The sequence below is a fragment of the Euprymna scolopes genome, chromosome 33 (assembly GCF_053919585.1).
Source record: "Euprymna scolopes isolate OS-2025 chromosome 33, ASM5391958v1, whole genome shotgun sequence".
Lineage (NCBI taxonomy): Eukaryota > Metazoa > Mollusca > Cephalopoda > Sepiida > Sepiolidae > Euprymna > Euprymna scolopes.
The window spans coordinates 71670799-71693465 of NC_136514.1; the positions used below are offsets into that span (position 1 = coordinate 71670799).

The 22667-nt window shown below is 31.1% G+C and overlaps 1 protein-coding gene across 1 annotated transcript in view; it reads right to left on the reverse strand.

Moving 5' to 3' along the window:
- The window catches only part of LOC145258293 (uncharacterized), a 220479-nt gene that overhangs the window by 161427 nt on the left and 36385 nt on the right, over nucleotides 1-22667 (reverse strand). Inside the window, exons 5-8 of the mRNA XM_080116327.1 lie at nucleotides 19679-19809; nucleotides 12953-13082; nucleotides 12131-12254; nucleotides 80-183 (exon numbers count right to left, since the gene is read on the reverse strand). Of these exons, the coding sequence (XP_079972453.1) occupies nucleotides 80-183; nucleotides 12131-12254; nucleotides 12953-13082; nucleotides 19679-19809 (489 nt within the window). The remainder of the gene's footprint in view (nucleotides 1-79; nucleotides 184-12130; nucleotides 12255-12952; nucleotides 13083-19678; nucleotides 19810-22667) is intronic.

The window sequence follows — 22667 nt, forward strand, 5'->3', positions numbered from 1 at the left end:
CCCCGCAAGCATCAGTACAGCAAGCAGAGGATCACCAGAAAGTTACTATCACAACTATCTTGTGATCCGATTGACTTACCCATTCGTTTTTCACAGTTTTTTCCGGTGAAACCTTTCGAGCAGAGGCAGCTGTAACCCATAGAATCGATTGCCAAACAAATGGAAAACGGACCACAAATATTCCTGCAGAAAAAAATGGAAATAAATTACATGAAATCTGTAATGTACATTTTTACATGAATTAGTAGCCTAGCTAGAATATATATCTTCAAAAAGCCTGAAATATATATATATATATATATATATATATATATATATATATATATATATATATATATATATATATATATATATATATATATATATATACTAGCATGGGTGAAAGAGTGTTCTTGCTTAATGTGCTTTTTTTTTTTCATTTTCCATTTTTTTTTTTAATTTTCCATTTTTTTTTTTTTGTAATTTTCCATTTTTTTTTAATTGTTCATATTGCTCAGTTGAATCTGTGCACGAAAGTTCGATAGTCGTCTTCGTCCAACCTCGATTTCCCACCACCTAAAACAACATGGCTGCCCACATTCCCAGTTCAGAAAGGTTTTAGTTGAAAACATAAAAAATATATTTATGGATTAACAAGTTAAAAGATTAAAAATAACGGAAGCACTATATATAAAAAAAATAAACAATGTAAATTTTGAAAATAGTAGTAACATTTTGAAGTGCCTTGATACGTAACCATCCAATATATATATATATATATATATATATATATATATATATATATATATATATATATATATATATATATATATATATATATAAAGCGTTGGCACGATTAATCGAAATCGGAAAAATCGGAACTTTTCAGGGTATCAGAATCGGTATCGGAATCGGGGAAAAATACTATAATTTCCGATTCAAAAACTGATTCCTTAAACAACATGTTAAACTTAATTTTAAAATATTAGCACTTAGGATAAAATGAGGAACATTTATTCTTTTAAAAAACCTAGTAATATTAAAAGCTATATTCATAATAATAACATATAAAACGATGTAAATTTTACTTGTGTCAAAAAATAAAAAAGAAAAAATTGGGGTTTTGACCGGTCATTGATAAGCCTAAAAAAAAACTTTAACGAATTAGTAGACTCTGAGGTTTTTCACATTTTAACGCTAGACATATTTTGGCGCCAGCCTTTCTTTGATTTCGGCATCTCCTGTCTGAAATTGTAAGGTGAAAGTACAGAATGGTCTCATAAAAAATTTAATCCCCACTCCTGCCCCCCCCCCCCAAATTAATAAAATTTATTGTTATTTTATGTTTCAAATGTAATCCCCTCCACTCTAATTGAATGTGTCATGTTTTGCTGCCTTCCCTCCCCCCTCAATCGCCAAACTTGAAAAAATGCTAGGGGTGACATGTTTCGTTGAACGCTATGTGGCGAAAAAGTAGGTGCCCATTTTAGTTAAATTTATGTAGAAAATTGATCCCCCACTCTAAAATATTAAATTTTATGGGTTTTTTTTTTTTTTCAAAATTTCTTCTTTCATATTATTTATAAAGGTTGTTTAAACGCATTAGGCACAAAAAAGTAGATCTTCCTTTTTTTAGTGGTTAAACGACGCTTGGTCACGTCGTAAAAATTGACCAAAATGTTTTTCTTATACTTCGTTTCCTATTTATACAAAATATGAAAGTTAAGTGGGTTATTTTACTATATAAAACTTATTCCTGTTTAGGAATTATATTTAGTATATGAAAGTCGTCAACAAATCCCTCAAACTCATCCACGGGAAACTCGACCATTTTTGCTAGGTAGGAAAACTGATCCATTATCGAATAAATATCGATTGAAAACACATTTTATGACCGTTCTTGCAAGAGACATGGTTTTTAAGAGAATTTTACTTGTTTTAAAAAGGATAGATTTTTCTAAGTGTTCGTTTTCTACCTAAGTTTTTAGTGGCTTAACTTACTTTAAAGCGTTCATTCAGTTCAAAAACAAGTAGACAGAGGCACAAAAAAGTTGTTAAAAAACAAATATATAACAGTTAAATGTTATCAAGGCAAGAAAAGTAAATTTTCTACCTAACTGGATAAGTTTTTAGTGTTTTTATTTAATGTAAAATTTTATTCGGTTCGAAAAAACGAGTAATGTTGAACGCTGCTGAAGAACAAGAAAAGATGGCCGCGATGTCTCTGAAACTCAATAATCACTTCAAAATAAAAAATAAAACAAAATGATGGTAAAAAACCCACCCAATAAACGTTACCGTGACATTTATTGGGTGGAGTTCTACCACAATCAAGTAAATAAAAATTGCCTCAATCTAGAAGGATTTCTTTTTAACTGACCAAGCACAGAAAAATAAAGTGTAGTATCAGAACAGGTACTACACTTTGAAGTGTTTATTTGCTAAAAATTATAACATAGAACAAGGTCATCAAAGGTGTGGGAAAGTGGAGATCGTTGGTCGGCTTACACTATCTATATTATTCTTAGCTAGAATCATTTCACTCACCACAATACCACATTTACTACTATTCAAACACACACATACACACACACATATATTTTATTAAATATTGATACGTTTCAATTAAAAAGTATTTTCCATAATATGCCTAAAAATATCAATAAATTGTTTGCCAATAATAAATTTATTCAGTGTTAGAAATTCAATCAATAAAACTTCAGATAAAAATATCTGTCTGTCCCTTCCTTCCACACAAAAAAAATCTACGAGGTTAAAAAAAAAAATTAACGGTTTTAGGTAAAATTTTTCGGTCTTTCTAATGACATTGCTATAAATGTATAAGTTTCTATCACACGAAAAGAATTATGATTTATTTATGGGTTTACTAATGTGTATTTTGTACATAAATTATCGGTGAGATAAAAATTAAAAAATGAACATGTTTGTTATTTATAGATTTTGTTTCGCCAAATTATTAAAGAGAAAGAAAAAAAAAAAAACTGACGTAAACAAATTGTTAATTGATTTTTAAATAATAAATTTGATATATTTATATCTTAAACTCATTGTCCTCTGCGATCAGTAAAGCTCCAAATATCGGAACATTTCTGAAACAGACTTAAATTAATGAACTCATTCGATAGGCACGGCGGGGTCTCGTATGTTATAGTTGTGTTTTTTCGTCTGCTTTTATTATTAGAATCGGAATTGGAATCAGGAATCATATCGGAATTGGAAATTTAGAACAGAATCTGTAATTGTATCGGAATCGGGAAAAATTTTGGAATCGTCCCACCACTAATATATAGAGTCCTGGTCAAAATCATAAGACCACTTAAGAAAGTAAGAGTTTACGCATATTATCGAATTTTTAATCAAACAAATGGTTGAAACCATTGCCAAAAGGGAAAATATAATGGAAAAAAAATGAAATCTGCTTTATTCGAAACCTTAACCCTGATCTAATAATTATTTTTTAAAAAACAAACATTTTCACCTGGTAAAAATGATAAGACCACTGATAATTTATCTAACAAAAGGCAATTATAAATTACTAAAAAGGGTGTCAGTATTTAGTATAGCCTCCATTATTACGAATTACTTCAAAAATTCTCTTCGGCATGCTTGCGACTAAGTTTTTTATCAGTTGCGAAGGAATTTTATCTCATGTACTGAATCAGAAAGTTCCTTTATCGAATCATACTGGGTTCCATCCTTGAACACTTCTTTTGCCATCCATCCCCAAAGATTTACAATGGGATTGAGGTCCGGAGAACATGCTGGATGATCTAACAATTCTATATTATTTGAAGAAAAGTATTCTGGTGCTTGTCAAGAAGTGTGTATTGCAGCGTTGTCTTGCTGGAAAATCCAATTTCTTCCACACAGTCAGTCCTGATAGAAGCATTTTCAAGCATTGAAATGTACTTCAATGATGTTTGCCGGCCTTTCACTACTTGCAACTTTAGGGTCCCAGCTAACGAGAAAGCACCCCAGATCATTAAAGATCATCCTCCATTATACCGAGTTAAAAAAGTCTCTTTGGGCAAATTTTTATCATGCCAATAGTGTTGAAATCCATCTAGACCATCTAGATTAAACTTTTTCTCATCGGAGAAAATTACATTTTCCCACTTCCCTTCATCCCAAGTCTGATATTTGGCGGCATATTTAAGTCGGTTAGTTTTGTGCTGTTCAAGAACACATGGTTTCTGCAGTCGCTTTAAATGATTGAAACCCTTCATTTTCAGATGTCTTCTGATGGTTTTAGGACTACATTCTGCTGCTGTTTGGCTTTTCAATCGACTTGAGCTCATACTGGAGTTTTTTTTAAAACTTCTTCTGATACGGCGATCCAGTGATGGGGTTAGTTTTCGTATTCATTTATATATATATATATATATATATATATATATATATATATATATATATATATATATATATATATATATTTATTTACCAGTGGTAAAAAAAACCGGACTAAAGTGCTCAATGTGTAGTCAGAGCAGTATATAGGAAATTTATTACTGTGAGTCCAGAATGAGTTTACAAATTGTTTCAACTAGAGGAAAATCCTCAAAGAGAGGAAAAATCCAACTAGCATCATCAGAATTCATAGATGGACTAAGTTATAAAGTCAAATAAAAATGGAAAGATCGTAGATAAAGGGGAGTTAGAAAAGAAGGGGGAGTGGTGGGGAGAGGACGTTGGAGTTTAAAGTAGTAGGAGTGTATTAAAAAAAGAGAGGGGTTTATAATTAAATATTAATTATGTGTAAATTCTTATATACGTGTTTTTTAACAGTTTAAACTTAGAAGACGCTACTTTTGTTGATAACGGCATAAGTAACAGTTAATTTAAAGGATCACCATGGCAACAGGTTGGAAAGTTAATGTTAGTGAAGGAACGGGTTGAAAATGGGGTTTAAAGTAATTTAGCCGGGCGGAGAGAGATTGAAAGATATTTATTGTTTATAAAATGGAAAGAAAAAGAAAAGGAAAAATAAGTTAATGAATTATACTTTACAGGTTTATTTTAATAGTGTGATGATATATATAATTAAATATAATAAATAAATTAGCCGGGCAGGTAGAAATAATACGTTACAGGTTTATTTTAATAAAATAAAATAAAATAGGTGAAGGAACGGGTTGAAAATGGGGTTTAAAGTAATTTAGCCGGGCGGGGAGAGATTGAAAGATATTTATTGTTTATAAAATGGAAAGAAAAAGAAAAGGAAAAATAAGTTAATGAATTATACTTTACAGGTTTATTTTAATAGTGTGATGATATATATAATTAAATATAATAAATAAATTAGCCGGGCAGGTAGAAATAATACGTTACAGGTTTATTTTAATAAAATAAAATAAAATAGGTGAAGGAACGGGTTGAAAATGGGGTTTAAAGTAATTTAGCCGGGCGGGGAGAGATTGAAAGATATTTATTGTTTATAAAATGGAAAGAAAAAGAAAAGGAAAAATAAGTTAATGAATTATACTTTACAGGTTTATTTTGATAGTGTAATGATATATATAATTAAATATAATATATATATAAATAAATAGCCGGGCAGGTAGAAATTATACGTTACAGGTTTATTTTAGTGAAATAAAATAAAATAGGTGAAGGCTTAAGTAAGTAACTTAAATAATAGAAAAAAAAAAAAAACATTTTTAATAAGTAACACACAAATATAAGCACACGCATAAATATGTACAGAAAATGCACATACGTAAATGGGGGAAAAGCACATGCGTGATCACACATACATATATATATATATATATATATATATATATATATATATATATATATATATATATATATATATATACATATACATATATACACAAACATACAAATACAAACACATATATATATATGTACACATACACAGATACGTAAAAATACACGCATATATACATATATAAACATATATGCAAGTACACATACATCCAGATGCAAACACTTACACATACATATATATATACATATACATATACATACATATATATACATATAAATATAAATTAGCTGGGAGGGGGGGGAATTGAAAAATATTTTATAAATAATTTTTAAATTTTCAGGCGTTGTAGTTGAAGGAAAGAGAGAAAGAGAAAAATATAAATTAATGAATTATAAGTTACAAGTTTATTTTATTAATATAGAAATAGGTAAGAATATCAGTAAGTTAATCAAATAATAAAATTCATAAAATTATTAGGGAGATATTTATAATAAGTGAATAAAACACATACACACAGAAGAACACACACACAAAAATACATGTAGAAGATACGTAACCAAATACAAATATATATAAAAAAAACCATACATATACACACATATAGAAGATACGCACAAACACAAATACATATATATACATACATATACACACACACATATATATACACACATATAAATACATACATACACACACATATACATACATATACAAACACACACACATACACACGCACACACACACATATATATATACATGTGCACATATATATACACATATATATATATATATATAAATTAGCTGGGCAGGGAGAAATTGAAAAAATTAATTTTTTGTTTTTAATTTATTATTTATAGTTTTTTGAATTGTCGGGCGTTAAGTTGGAAGAAAGAAATGAGAAATAGAAGGGTAAATAGGTGAATTATACGTTATAGGTTTATTTAATAAAGTAAAAAAACTAAGGATATAAGTAAGTTAATTAAATAATAAAAATTAATATAATTATTAATAAAATGTAGATGGTAAGTAGATAACAAAAACACACAAATACATACACATGAGTACACATGTAAAAAATACACACATCAATGGGGGAGAAGCATGTGCTTGAGTATATGTACAAACACAAATACGAAAAATATGTAAATAAGCTTCGTGTTAAAAAATATGATAATTATTATTGAAAGAATTAGTAAGAGGTAAATATAAGAGAAAAGCGTATTATATATGTTATATGTAGATGGTAAATTAAATAATTAATTAAAATAGAAGGTAAGTAAATGATTAGTTGTTAACAAGTAGATAATAGACCGAGAGGCAAGTCGAAGGATACCAATTGTGATAAGTACGTAATTGAAATAATAGAAATCGAGACCTGATTATGGAAATAGCCAATAAGAGACTATGGGGCGAGAACCTTTAAATAATGACATAAGGAGTGATTAAGGCAAAGGGGGGGGTACAAAAATGAGTTTGGTAAAGAGAGATGTAGCTAAAAAATGGTGGGATAAATAGGTGGGGGTTCTGTGGAGGGGTTCTTTTAAAATGAATGGGGGACTATATAGTTTAGGTTGTAAATAGGGTGTGTGTAATTCGTTAGTGTTAGATTTTAGGGGTGGGTTATAGTTATTATTAGAAGGGTGAGAAGTTGCTTAAGAGGTGGGATTTATAATGTTTACAATTAAGTGAGGTTTCAGTTTTTTTATTTAGAAGTTTATCTCTATCTCTAAAATTAGTAATCAATAATTTTTCAGTTAAGCATAAATAACATGGGGAGTTTAGTGATTTACAGGTACTAGCTCTATTAAGAATTTCCCAGCTAATAATTGGGGTGAGGTTGTTTCGGGTAAGTAGTAGATAGTGGTTAGTTAATGAAGTACTATTTGGGTGGTTGGGGTTATTTAGGGAGCATTTATGCACTCTAAATCTGTCTTTGAACGTGGTGCTTGAAAGGCCAATGTAAAATTTTTTGTTTTGTGGGTCTTCAGCAGGGGCAATAGTTGCTTTGTAAACCACATTTGTTGAGAGACAATTTTGCTGGAGCGGGCATTGGGGTTTGTTAAGGCAGTTACAATTATTTTGACCATTGTTATTATAGTTGTGGTTATTTAGTATTTTATTGTTGTGTTTTTTAATTTTATTTTCTAGATTATTTGTGCAACTGTAGCTAAGCTTAATAGTGTTCTTATTAAAAATTTTATGTAGAATATTACTAGGGGGGAAGTGGTGATTAAGAAGCATGAAGAATTTTTTACCTAATTTAGTTTTTATCATATTATTATAGGGAGGGTTAAACCAGAGGAATTTGCGGGATCTGTTATTCCTATTTGTATTGTTGGGTTTATTAGGGTCCAAGTATGTAATATTAGGGTTGGAATATCCAGATTCCTTTAAAGCATTTTCAAAGAAGGGTTTGTGTAGGTTAAAAATGCTGGAGTTAGATGAGTTTGTGCTAAGCCTTTTTTCTATTGATTTAGGGATATGTTTAATAATGTGTTTGGGGTGGTTGGACATAGGGTGTATATATAGGGGGTATGTATTATTTTTAGTGTATGGTTCATAAGTATTATTAGGGAGGTTAAAGGTAACATCTAGAAAATTTACTGTTTTTAAGTTGGAAGTTACTTCAATCTTTAGATCCATATTCTTCAGTTCCCTGATAATGTTCTTTTTAATGCCTTCGCACTTTGGGCCGCTTGCGTTTTCAACAATGATAAGGCCATCATCTCTGTAAAGTCCCACGTTGTTGTTGGGGATAAATTTTGTGATATTATATAGGATGAAAAGGCCTACTAAGTCAGTAGCCTCAGCTGCATCAAAAGCACCCATCGCAAGGTCGAAGGAGGTAGGTTGGTCTTTTTTAGTCCATTGAGAGTCCTGGCTTAGTAGGACAGTTTTACGGCATTTCAGAATGATGTCAGTTTCAAATGGTTGAACATCGGAGAAGGTAGAAGCAAAATCCAAGACAGTGTCAAAAAGGTGTTTAGAAATAGAAGGGTAGTAATTAACTATGTCAAATTGAATAAATGCAGCCTTGTTCTTGTTAGGTATTCTTTTGAACCAATTAATGGTGTCTTCGGTGTTAATCCACTGGGTTAGGTTGAATTTATTTTTGATTTGTTTATTGATTCTTTCAAGAATTGTTTTGCTGATTCTGCCAATTTCGGGTCTGGTGGGGTTGATAAGCCTGGTTTGTGGTCTGGTACGGAAGTGTTCTTTATGGTCTTTTATGAGGAGGTATGCATTTTTAGTATCTAGCTTAGCTACCCTGTTGCTTAGGTTTAAAGTATCTGTGATTATTTTACTTTCTATATTAATGTCTTTGATTAAGTCAATATTTGATTTTTTGTATGTTGAGGTGAGATTATCATTTAGAAGTTTTAAGTATTTTTGTTTGGAGACTTTGTAGAAATTTTGTGATTTATCAGCCTTGAGGTATATTTGCTTAGATTTATCTATATCTTTAATTATTTTGTCCATGTGGAGTTGGAAAGGATTTTTTTGTTTACGGAAAGAAATGTGGTTAATAATATCTGTTAGATCCGTTTCAAAAGCGGCCAATTGTTCTATGTATGGAGCTGTGTTTTTGTTGGTAAATCCGTAGTGGTTGGTTGGATTAGCAGGATCTTTTTCTTTAAGGAAGAAGTAGGCCTTCCAGCGCATTTTTCTAATGAGTTCCTCCATTGTTCTTATAAGAATAAGAAAGTATTCATTTTTTGGTATCGTTGGAATGTTTTTGAGGGAGAGTCGGAAGTTGATCTTTTCCATTCTTAAATGGGGTAGATTCCGAGTTTTTTTCGTAAAGTGCTCAACTGTAGAGGAGCGGGTATTTATTTACCAGTGGTAAAAAAAACCGGACTAAAGTGCTCAATGTGTAGTCAGAGCAGTATATAGGAAATTTATTACTGTGAGTCCAGAATGAGTTTACAAATTGTTTCAACTAGAGGAAAATCCTCAAAGAGAGGAAAAATCCAACTAGCATCATCAGAATTCATAGATGGACTAAGTTATAAAGTCAAATAAAAATGGAAAGATCGTAGATAAAGGGGAGTTAGAAAAGAAGGGGGAGTGGTGGGGAGAGGACGTTGGAGTTTAAAGTAGTAGGAGTGTATTAAAAAAACTTCTAACTCCCCTTTATCTACGATCTTTCCATTTTTATTTGACTTTATAACTTAGTCCATCTATGAATTCTGATGATGCTAGTTGGATTTTTCCTCTCTTTGAGGATTTTCCTCTAGCTGAAACAATTTGTAAACTCATTCTGGACTCACAGTAATAAATTTCCTATATATATATATATATATATATATATATATATATATATATATATATATATATATATATATATATATATATATATATATGTATATATATATGTATACATATATACATATGTATATATACACACACATATAGTTGCATATATATCTATATATATGTTGTAATGTAAGTTACAAATTATTATTTAAAAAGATCTGTAAATTCTATACCATCTTGTAAATCACACCTTTAAATCATTGTACATTTATTTTAGCCACGTTCTTAACACGTTAAAAAGCGTATATTTTTATTTTTAACACACAACACGCTTTACTAGCTCAAGAAATTTAAATATAGTTTTAACTGAAGGATATACAAACATCCAGATTTTAAACGAACAATAATCAAAACTGCCTGAAGACGACTGTTGAAACTAAGTCGAAAGTACTTGCAAAAAAAAACAAACAAAAGAAACAACAGATTAACAAAGACGACTATGGAACTTTCTTGCACGCATTCGACCGAGATATAAGAACTACAATTCGAAAAATTGAAAAATTACAAATAAAGCTCATTAAGCAAGAACACTCCATGGTATTCAACAATACTTATCTGAATATATATATATATATATATATATATATATATATATATATATATATATATATTCAGACAAGTACTCACATAAATTAATATACGAAAGTATAAATTTATGCGTAAACATTAAGTATTTACTTCAACAGTGCTCGATACGTAGGTAGAGCTAGTTAGTAAGTTATAAAATATATATGGCGATTAAGCTACACTGAATATTCTGCGTTTCATTCACTCTCAGTGTAGCTTAATCGCCATATATATTTTATAACTTACTATATATATATATATATATATATATATATATATATATTCTAGTAGAATACCCACCTTAGGTCGGGTATAAGCAATAAATATAGCATTAAAGTTCTATTCGTTGGACTATTGTTCTCATGTTATTTGTACAACATTTCGATTGGCTTGGCCTTAATTATTGTTTTTTTTAATTTGATATTGAATGAAGTTAAATGTGAATGGATGGTTAACATTTAATGCTAGTAAAACTAAGCTGCTCTCCTTTAACAATTACAAGACGCCTCTCCAACCCCCTATATCCATGACAAATAGAAGGTGGGTTTCCTCTATCGAGCTAGAAAACTACTCACGCCTGAGGGTATCCTGTACCTTTACAAGCCCACCATTCGCCCATGCATGGAGTATTGTTGCCACATCTGGGCTGGTGTATCTACCACTAGTCTCTCCATCTTAGATAGGGTCAAAAAAAGAGTTGTCAATCTAATCCGTCCCACTTTATCAACTAAGCTCCAGCCCCTGTCTCATCGCCACAATGTTGCATCACTGTGCCTGTTTTACAAGTATTTTAATGGAATGTGTTCTGATGAACTCGTTTCACTTGTACCCCCTCGATGTACATATCCCCGATAAACCCGTTTAGCAATAAGATCTCATCCCTTCACTGTTATTGTCCTTAAATGCCAGAAAGCTTTCTGTTTTAATAGTTTCTTCCTTTGAACAGCTAGACTTTGGAATTCTCTTCTTGTTGCCTGCTTCCTTGGCTGTACTGATATGCAGAAGTTTAAATGTAACATAAACAAATATCTTGTTAATCTTTCCTAGACATGGCCCCAAATAGTAGCCCCTTACGTCCAAGTGGCGATATGCTTTGTAAGGGGTGAACATGAGTAAAAAAAAAAACAAAAAAAAAAAAAACAAAAAAAAAAAAACAAAAAAAAAAAAACACTGTCAACAATTTCTCTACTCTCTATCTGTGCCTAAAACTAGTTATAAATTCCATGAACAAAGTTTCTTTCCTAGAACTGCCTGTCTCTGGAACTCTATACAATAGGGCTGCTTTCCAGCTGACTACAATATGATCATTTTCAAGTTCAATGTAAACAAGTTGTTGTTGTTGAGCATTTCTCTTTAATAAAGTTCTAATTTCCACCACTACTGATCATTACAGTGTTGACTTATCGACTTCCTGACACTCATTAACCCTTATCCTGGAATGGCCTTTCGACCTTAATAAACGGTGACACCCTAAAAAAATAACAACTCCACTAGAAAACTAACAATTCAGATACTTACTTAAGACAGGGATGTTTTGGAGTAATGTCGAGGAGAAGCAAATGGGAATCGTTGTCATATTTTTGTGCTGGGAAGCAACTTCCTGGGTAGCCTCCACATCGACCTGTTTTAAACTGGGGTTCACCTGCGAAAAAAAACTCAGTATATTAATATCTTTGTCCATATATACCTATCTATGTCACATTCAAAACTACCACCAAAATTTACCACAAAAATTTACCAGGTTTGTTATACTATACACAGATTAAAAAAAATTGTCAAAAAACAAATATACAATAAATAAATGTTATCAAAGGCATAAGTTACTTTTCTACCTAACTGGATAAGTGTTTAGTGTTTTTATTTTATGTAAAATGTTTATTTGGTTAAAAAATCATTCAGTGTTTATTGATATATTTGAACAAAAAGACAAATGGTGGCAAGGTCTCTGTTGAATACATTAAGTTTGGGAAAATGAGTTCAAACTAAGTGGGTTTCTAACAGTATTTTGCATAATTTTTTAGTTTGAACTCATTTTCCCAAACTTAGCATATTCAACAGAGACCTCGCTGCCCTTTGTCTTTTTCAAATATATCGATAAACACTGTATGATCTTTTAACTAAATAAACATTTTACATTAAATAAAAACACTAAAAACTTTTCTAGTTAGGTAGAAAAGTAACTTATCTTGCCTTTGGTAACATTTATTTGTTATATATTTGTTTTTTTAACAACTTTTTTTAATTTATGTGTATAGTAAAACAAACCCAATTTATCACCAAAATTTACCACCAAAATTTACAGGCACCCTTAAAATTTTTTAAATAATTTTCCTTACTTACCAATAACATAAACAGAGAGAGCCCATATTCCACCACAAATCTCTTTTCTATTTCCACCACATTTCTTATTACAATTCTTGGCAGTTCCATGTTTTGCAAAAGAGTTTCCACACCAACATTCAATTCCATTCTGAAAGAGAAAACGTTTAAAAATGACAAAAGTCACAATTTTTCATTTCACCAACGAAGAAACTTCTTCAGCTTAATTACCACAGACACTTTATCCCATGCTGTACGGATATCCTGTCTCCTCTTTCTCACTGTTATGTAATAGGAAAAAGAAAAATTAAAAGATTTCACCGCATGATATTCAGCTGAAAGCCTTTAACGAAATGAAGCAGAAACTAGCAACAACATCGTCACTTGCACATCCTGTACCCGATGCCCAGTTTTCACTGGTTGTTGATGCATATGGCAAAGCTGTAAGTGCAGTGTTGCAACAGCAGCACCAACAACATCTCTTGCATATTTTTCAAGGCATATGAAACCGGCAGAAAAATGTTGCAGCACGTTTGGTCATGAACTTTTGGTAATGTACCTCACGTTGACACATTTTCAGTATTCACTCAATTTAGATCTACACTAATCACCGTCAATTTATGTTCACACTGCATTTTAATATGGACAAATATTCCTGTGAAACTGCCCACTTGAATTTTTTTTCACAGTTTACTTACGATATTTAGCATATCTCTGAACAGAATGCTGCAGCAGATGCTTTGTTCTGCCTTTCATTTTATTAATTCTCTGTCACCTTATTGACTTAATTATCTGTCCTCATCGATATCGATTTACAGCAGATGGCTGTAGAACAATCAAGCCTTTATATCAGATTGGATATCGTGTTACAGAGTTCCCACAACTATTACCACTGACTGGTGTACAGTTTGAGTCCCATCTATTCAAGGAACTTTTCAGGATGATAGAGATCAAATGTATTCACACAACAAGCTATCACCTTCAGCTTTAAACAGGATAACAGAACGGTTCCATCACCAACTGAATGCCGCATTACGTGCTTACCTGATCAACAGTGATGGAGCGAATATGTACCTGTTGTCCTTCTTGGCTGTCGTGCAGCTATTAAAGAGGACTTGGGATACTCTCCAGCCAAACTAATCTATGGAGTACGTCTGATGTTGCAGGGTAGATACTAACCCTGATAAGTTTAATGGCAATTGGTCGAGATCTGTATACAAACAGGCTGTGAACTTATTTCAGTAAGCTCCCACCTATGCACCCTAGGGACAGATGATCAAATCTTTGGTCCCAAAAGACATTTCATTAGGAACTCATGTTTTTCTAGAAAAGGATGCTGGAAAATGTCTCTCACTTCACCTTATACTAGTCCTTATTGTGTGCTTTCACGCAATGACAAACTTTTCATTCAAGACGTTAGTGGCAAAATGAAACTGTAACTATTGACAGCTTTTCTCAAGACTAAAACACAAAAGCCACACTTCCCCCTACATACACACAACATCAACTTATACACCAGAACTGAATACACCACCAAGAGACAATCATGTGACCACCAAGAGACAATCATGTGACCACCACACATAATGCTTGTTGAGTACATTGGCCCCAAAAATTATGTAAAACTTTATATTTTGCACCCCGCCTCCAAAATATAAAATTTTTACTCAATATTTTGCACCCCGCCTCCAAAATATAAAATTTTTACTCAATATTTTGCACCCCGCCTCCAAAATATAAAATTTTTACTCAATATTTTGCAATGAAAAGAAAGAACATTTTTTTCTTCTTCAGCAGAGAACTAAACTTTTTACTGAAAAGTAAGAGCAAAAAAAAAAAAAAATTGTTTGTAAACTGAATTGATATTTTTTTTGGAATTTCTGTTTTTTTTTTTTTTTTTTTTTTTTACAACTGCTGCTTTTTTTTGTTGTTGTTGGCTTTCCACTTAAGCAGGGGGTGATGCAGCAGCAGTCAGAAATAAAATAAAAGATCTATTTTCTCTCGTAAATCAATGCCCCCCCTCTCCTTCGCCAACCGACTGGCAGGGTGCATTGATTCCAACTGTTCACTTTTTTAGCCACTTTGGGAATCATGGTCAGCGAGCAAAAAGAACCCATCAAGCGACAAGGATAAACCTCTCCCCTCTCTCTCTCCTATCTCTGTCCACGAAACATCCCAGCATATACGATTTTCGCAGAAGATAACTGCTGCCCGACTTATGGCATCTCAAATAACTGCGGCCGCATGCAAACTAAGCATTTCTTAAAAAGAGCAAATACACTTCTTTGATATTTTTATCTTTTATTTTATTTTTAATTAGTTTTGCAAACTCATTTAACGCGAGCTCAATAGGCGACTATATGGGACATAATATATATATATATATATATATATATATATATATATATATATATATATATATATATATATATATATATATATATATATATTATGTCCCATATAGTCGCCTATTGAGCTCGCGTTAAATGAGTTTGCAAAACTAATTTTCCCCAAAAAACAGTAAACAAATATATATATATATATATATATATATATATATATATATATATATATATATATATATATATATATATATATATATATATATATATATATATATATATATATATATATTCAGTAGAAGTGCGGAAGTTTCAATTTTATGTTTGTACTTCGAACTTAGAATATCATTGAAATTATTTTAGATTCAAGGGAAGTAAATATTCTTCATTCTTAACGAGTTATTTCCCTGGAATTAATTTTCGTTTCTATCGTACAAACAACATTCAGTATGGAAAATTGTACTGATACGAAAGTGCAATTTCTTATTTGCACCATCATTTAATCAAATGACGTCAAACATCGTCTGCATAAATGCATCGAAAAATCCTTGTTTTATCGGCCATAAATTGGTTATGTTGACGGTTAGAAAACTTAGCAATTTAGAATATTTGAACTAGAAAAAATGGTTATTTTATTTTTATTAAAATACATCGAATAAAAAATAAATAGAATTAAAAGTAGAAAATATTGTCCCCCCCCAATAATCGCTACCGACAACTCTGATAAGATACATTTTACCTCATTAATTAAGCTGCAGCATCTGAAGAACAGATAATACACTTTGATCTTGTCCCGAAGGCCAAGAAAAGAGGTCGGAGCCTCCCGAAGAGAAAATATTTTTATATGAAAAAAAAAATCAATTTGATAAATTTACGTGATTTTGGAAAATTACATATTCAGTGATGGAAACATACATCATAAAAAAATTTTCTGTTTTTCTTTTTTTTGTTTTTTTTTACGTTGTATTCTACGCAATAACTAAAAATACTATTTCGCTATTGAAGTTGACAGAGTGGCGGCAAAGTATTTACAACTAAAATTAAAATGAACTACGTGACCAAACGTGATGCTAGAGACAAATATGAAATAAGATGCTATCATTTCATCTGAATCTTTTCCAATGTGGTGAAACGGTAAACAAGACAAACTAAAGAAAATGAAATTTCAGACATAAAGTGAATAATGAAAATTCTATTTCAAATTTAAGTTTGGTATATCGACAAAATTGTTATTCCAAACTTGGTTTATTCTTTTATTTATTTTTATCGCTTGTGCAGCATTGCTGCACTTCTATTTCTTGTTCTCTTTCGGTGGAGGAGAAATCCTTCACGACTGAGACAATTTTTATTTTTGTACCTTTTCTCCACGTTAAAAAACGACCCTGGTGTCTAACTCTGTCCTGTGGGGAGGCATAGTAAATAGGTACATCATTATGGAGAAGAAGAAGAAGAAGAAGAAGAAGAAGAAGAAGAAGAAGAAGAAGAAACACTTAATCGGACTGACATCTTGATAAAGCCAGGTTATTGGCGAAAATTCGGAAATTAATAAGACAAAAAAAAAGTAAATAAAATTATTTTTCATTTCACAACATTTTCAGGTTTTCAAATTTTCTTATTTAAAAATATTTTTCTTTTCACGATTTCTTGCGATTAATAGTAAATCGTATTCATTACAAGGTTGATTTTGATCTCTAGGAGGTAACTCACTTTATTTATTAAAGATGGTCGCTTCCTTATAAAATGTTATTTTCTTAGTAAAAGCAAACAAACAATAACAAAACAAAAAAACAAAAAACAAAAAACAAACAAACAAAACTACTTCATCAATTTACATAATTTTTGGTATATGACATTTTCGTTCCATGACAGCTACATGCATCATAAAGATTTTTCTGTTTTTGATTTTCATTTAGGTTGAATTCTGGACAAGAGCTGCATTTTTCTTTCTGTGTCAAATTAATCATCAAATGTGCATTACTTATGCAGAATAACAATCTTGTCATCATTGACACATCTCATGCAAGTTGCGTAAACTGCTGGAAGATGCGAAACAAAAACTTTTTTTAAAAACTTATTTCATCGAAAACAATGGGCAATGTTTAAAATGCTAACAAACAGTTAAAAATAAAGGAACTTTTAACTATTCTGTATTTCACCTAACAATTAAACAAAAGTTACTGTAAAAAATTAGTAAACAAAAATACCTTTCCAGAATATACTGATAATATTCTGCATAAGTACCCAAATTTTGTTCATCTCTTTCATCGTTTTCAAGCCTCTCATGGTATTGTTCAACATTCAGCTGACAATCTCATTAATCTCATCCTCGAGTAGCTTCTGGCCTTGGTAAGTGGTGACTCATTTTTATAAAAATGTTTTTGTCAATCTCTCACACGTTTTGAAAATGATTTTCATTGCTAAACATACAGCTTAAGTGGACCTATCTTAACAAAAACATAAAGTGATCGACCACAATTGAGGGCGACTCAAAGGCTCCCTTTTCATTAACTTTGTGTAGAGACAGGCGCTATTCCTTTCCCAGGTGTTCGACTGAGCTTCAGTCTATACCCCCCTCCTCCACTGTAAAACATTTGCAATAAGCATTCATCAAGCTATAACCACTCTCAATAACTCTTACACTCTCTCTCTCTCTCTCTCTCTCTCTCTCTCTCTCTCTCTCTGTACTCTAAACGAAAATCCCATGTATAAAGTAAAGTAAAGTAATAAAGTTTATAACTACCCACCTGTGGAACACATACCGTTGGACTGCTTCCCAGCTGATTAAAACATGGTCGTTTTCAAGTCCAATGAAATGCTTTCCTCTTAAATAATTAAATTCTGTCCAATTTTCACAGTATTGTCTCACCTGACAAAAATTAACTCTTATCCTCGAGTGGTATTTGAGTTTTGATAAATGGTCACTTCTAGTAAAAAACGGATTACTCCACTTATCCTTGATCCTCACTTTATAATACTGAGTATTTAGCCAGGGGGCATCATGTAACATTTTTGGTTCTTTGTTATGACTCAACCTAGGATTAGAACTTCAACCTACCAGCTTATTACGGGGTATTCTAGCTATCAGACCGGTTTGTGAAATAAAAAGTAATATGCTATAATACTACAAACTGAGGTTTATTGCATTAAATACAATGGAAGTTCAATAAGTAATACCCTTGACTCACTTCCAGTTGTCTGATAAAGCTGAAATTTTACACATACAATAATTTATATCTCTGGATTATGTGACAGATTGAACTAATTGTGGTTTTCGATTTACAAGTGTTTGAACTGAGTTAGGTGTGAAATTGAGCCTGTTAAGTGTCGCAGAGTGATTTAGTTTTTGTATTTGAAAGGATGCACACGACAGAAAACTTTTGATGACCTGAAAGACATATATATAGTCATGATACCCCATCATATGACTTTGTAATATGCTGGTATTGTGAATTCAAACATGGCCGAAAATCTGTGAACCAGCTCCCACTTCTGGTTGTCTCCCTTTTGCCATTGATAAGGCATATGTGAGTCAATTGAGGCTATTATTTTGGAAGATTGATGCATGACTACTCGCCAAATAAACCAAGAAGTTAAGATTTTTAAAGTGTCTGTGGAAACTATCATTCATAACCATTTGAATATGAATAAAATGTTTGCCAAGTGGATTCCCTGGTTGCTAACACCTTTCCTGAAGCTAGAACGTGTTGAGTGCTTGATGATGAATTTGGAGATGTCAAGAAAATTAATCAAATTACTTTGCAAGATTGATTACACAGAATGAAACCTGGGTCTATCACTTTGATCCAGAGACCAAAGTCTAGTCAATGCAGTGGAAGCACTTATACTCACCACCTTCAAAGAAAGCAAGAGTGCAGTCCTCCGCTGGTAAGATCATGCTTACAGTTTTCTGGGATCAGAACAGAGTAGTGATCACAGATTTCCTAGCAAAAGGGATACCACAATTACAGGAGTCTATTTGAGACTTCACTTTGAGGAAATTAAAAGAAGCTATCAAAATCAAGAGACAAGATCAACAAATATATCCTCTTCCCACATAACAACACCCCAATCCACAATGTGCATGTCACCAGATCAGAAGCATGGTATGCTGCTATGAAATTATTTCCCTATCCCCCCTATTCGCCTGATCTTGCACCAGTTGACTTTCACCTCTTCCGAAGTTGTTTTTCAAAGGAAAACGTTTCTCAGATGATGCAACCTTGATTTTCGGAGTCACATTGTGGTTGGGGGACCAACCTATGATGTTCTATAAAAACGACCTCTAGAGCTGCATTTAAAGATGGGGAAATATGTGTAACTCCTAATAACTGTGCCAGTTTCATTGCTTTACAGATATGAGAAGTGGGTCAGGGGCATTACTTATTCAGCACCCTTCATTACTTACCTCCAGACCGGCATAGTAAAAGCCTTTATATCTGCAATGGGTTTTGCATGTGCCGACATTCATTCTAGATGAACTACGCAAAGCAGCTGGCATAGCACGATCCTTTTTATCAGCATAACATCCAACGTATGCTGAAATGATAAAGATTTCCATTTGGGTTCGAGTCACGCAATGGACAAACGAAAAAAAACAAAAAACTATTTACATAAACAGTATTAGATCATTCATAAAATACAGACCGATTTGCAAAAGTTCATTTAACATGCTTAAAAATAGATGCAAAAAATACCCGTCCTAGGACGGATAAAATTATTCCTTGAATAAGAACCCTTTTCTACTCATTTTATCTTTTCTGGCTGCCAGATATTTATCTGCTATTTCATACATGCTGAGATATTTTAAAGAATCTAACTGTCCTTTTAAATACAATTGTTTCTATCTATCTTGCACTTAGTTCACTGGGTATATTCGCCAGGTAACTTTCAAAATTCTTTTCATGAGTCCAGTTGCTGCTATAATTACTGGAATGATGGCGATCTTCCTAAAATTCCAGTTTCTTTTCATATCGTACATAAAACGTTGGCATTTCGTTATCTTCACCTTCTCAGCTCTGTTTAAGCCAGCATCATTAGGGATATTTGACTTCTACTAGGTTGCTTCTTTCTCCTTCTTGTTCGATATCACTATGTCAGGTTTAATAGCTCCATTTTCTAGGTACATAGCTGTACAGGTTGCATAGTCAAAGTCGATGGTGTATAACTTATTTCCAACTGTTCATTCTGGTAAACATGTTAGCAGGACTGCATTCCATATTCAACTTTTTCCAGGTGGGGCAGTGTAGAGATGTACACACTCCATTGTGTCGCATGGTATCATAGTTGTATTCTAGCAGAACCTTTCATCTAGATGTCAGGTTGTTCACACTCTCTACTTCTGTGTGGCAGAACCTGCACTTGCTGTCATTGCTGAGACCACTCCTTTTCTTAAAAGCATTGGTCATCAAATCTTGTTCCTGGACAGCCATTATCACCCTTTTTTGATCCATTTTTTTTTTTACATAAGAGTCACCACTTATCAAGGCCCAGAGGCAACTCGAGGATAAAGGTTAAGGAGTGAACAGTAGTCAATGGGACAATATCGTAGTAATAATTAGTAGTGTAAATTTGGTAAATTAGATTACTTAAGGGGAACGGCTCATCAAGAACTTGTTTACGTTGGACTTGAATACGACCATATTGTAGTCAGACTGAAGTGATCTTCTTTTTAGCCTATTTTATAGAGATTAAAAAATGATACTAAATCTATAATCTATTTTCAAATTTTAATGATTTCTCTGAACAAAACAACTTTGCACCAGTTTTATGTCTTCTTACAAAAATTAAAATCAAGATATAACGATGGTAATCTTTATATCAAGAATGATTAATCGAATTTTCATCAAAATCCATTACATGATTTGGATTCTAGAAAATGTCTAAAGTATAAGGCTTAAGCTTAAGGCGTCCTAAGAAAAAAATTAAAATTCGTTCAGAAAATATTGTTTATATATATATATATATATATATATATATATATATATATATATATACACACACATACAGGGTGACCTAAAAAAACGGGCCCCACCTCTAATTAGGCCCCGTTTCTTAGTGTTTTGTTCGAATGAAATGAAACTTTGGTCACAACTAGTTTATTATATTCAAAACATCACATCAAAACATAAGGGTCTTTGGCCTTTTTTTCTCCGTTCTACAGCATATGTTCTAGATGGCCTCCATTTAGCTTTTGTTTTTTTTTGGTCACCCTGTCTATATATATTTTGCATATATGTTTTTAATTATTCCATGCATTCATAATCGCTAGATATGCATATAAAAACAAAATAACAAAAATCACATCGACCTAGAGATAGTCCCTTTTGCCAACAGTCGGATACATTCACAATTTTTCCTTTAATTCCAGGTTTTTTTCCTTTAAAACCTATCATCTGCTACGTACCGCCTACATAATCCAGAATGATCAGTATAAATGGTTTATGAGTTTTACAATACAACTATTTCGATGAATACACTGACCTTAGATTATCACATTTTCGGTGTTATCTCGACAATGCGGTATTGTTAAAATCTCCAAGTTCCGGTTAGTTATTCTTATTCTGCAATTATCACAGCATGACAAAACCATTTGCTTATGTAAATACTTTTGCCCATCTATTGTTTACAATAGTTTTAAATTAATGTTAAGTTTAAGCATTAATATTTTATTTTTTACATTTTTGTACTTTTCATGATTTAAGTAAAATATATTGGTAATTAAACTTCAGTTTATATTCTCCATATCACTTCCGGTATTGAATCTGTCATTTATTATGGTTAATTAAATTCTGATATACAATATTTCTATTTTATTTTCTATTACAGTTCTTATTACAAGTGATTTATTCTCAATATTTTAAATATTATAAAGTATATTTTGAATATTATAAAGTATATTTGAAATATTATAAAATATATTTTAAATATTATAAAATATATTTTAAATATTATAAAATATATTTTAAATATTATAAAATATATTTTAAATATTATAAAGTATATTTTAGATATTATAAAGTATATTTTAAATACTATAAAATATATTTTAAATATTATAAAATATATTTTAAATATTATAAAATATATTTTAAATATTATAAAATATATTTTAAATATTATAAAGTATATTTTGAATATTATAAAGTATATTTTAAATATTATAAAATATATTTTAAATACTATAAAATATATTTTAAATATCATAAAGTATATTTTAAATATTATAAAGTATATTTTAAATATTATAAAATATATTTTAAATATTATAAAATATATTTTAAATATCATAAAGTATATTTTAAATATCATAAAGTATATTTTGAATATTATAAAATATATTTTAAATATTATAAAATATATTTTAAATATTATAAAATATATTTTAAATATCATAA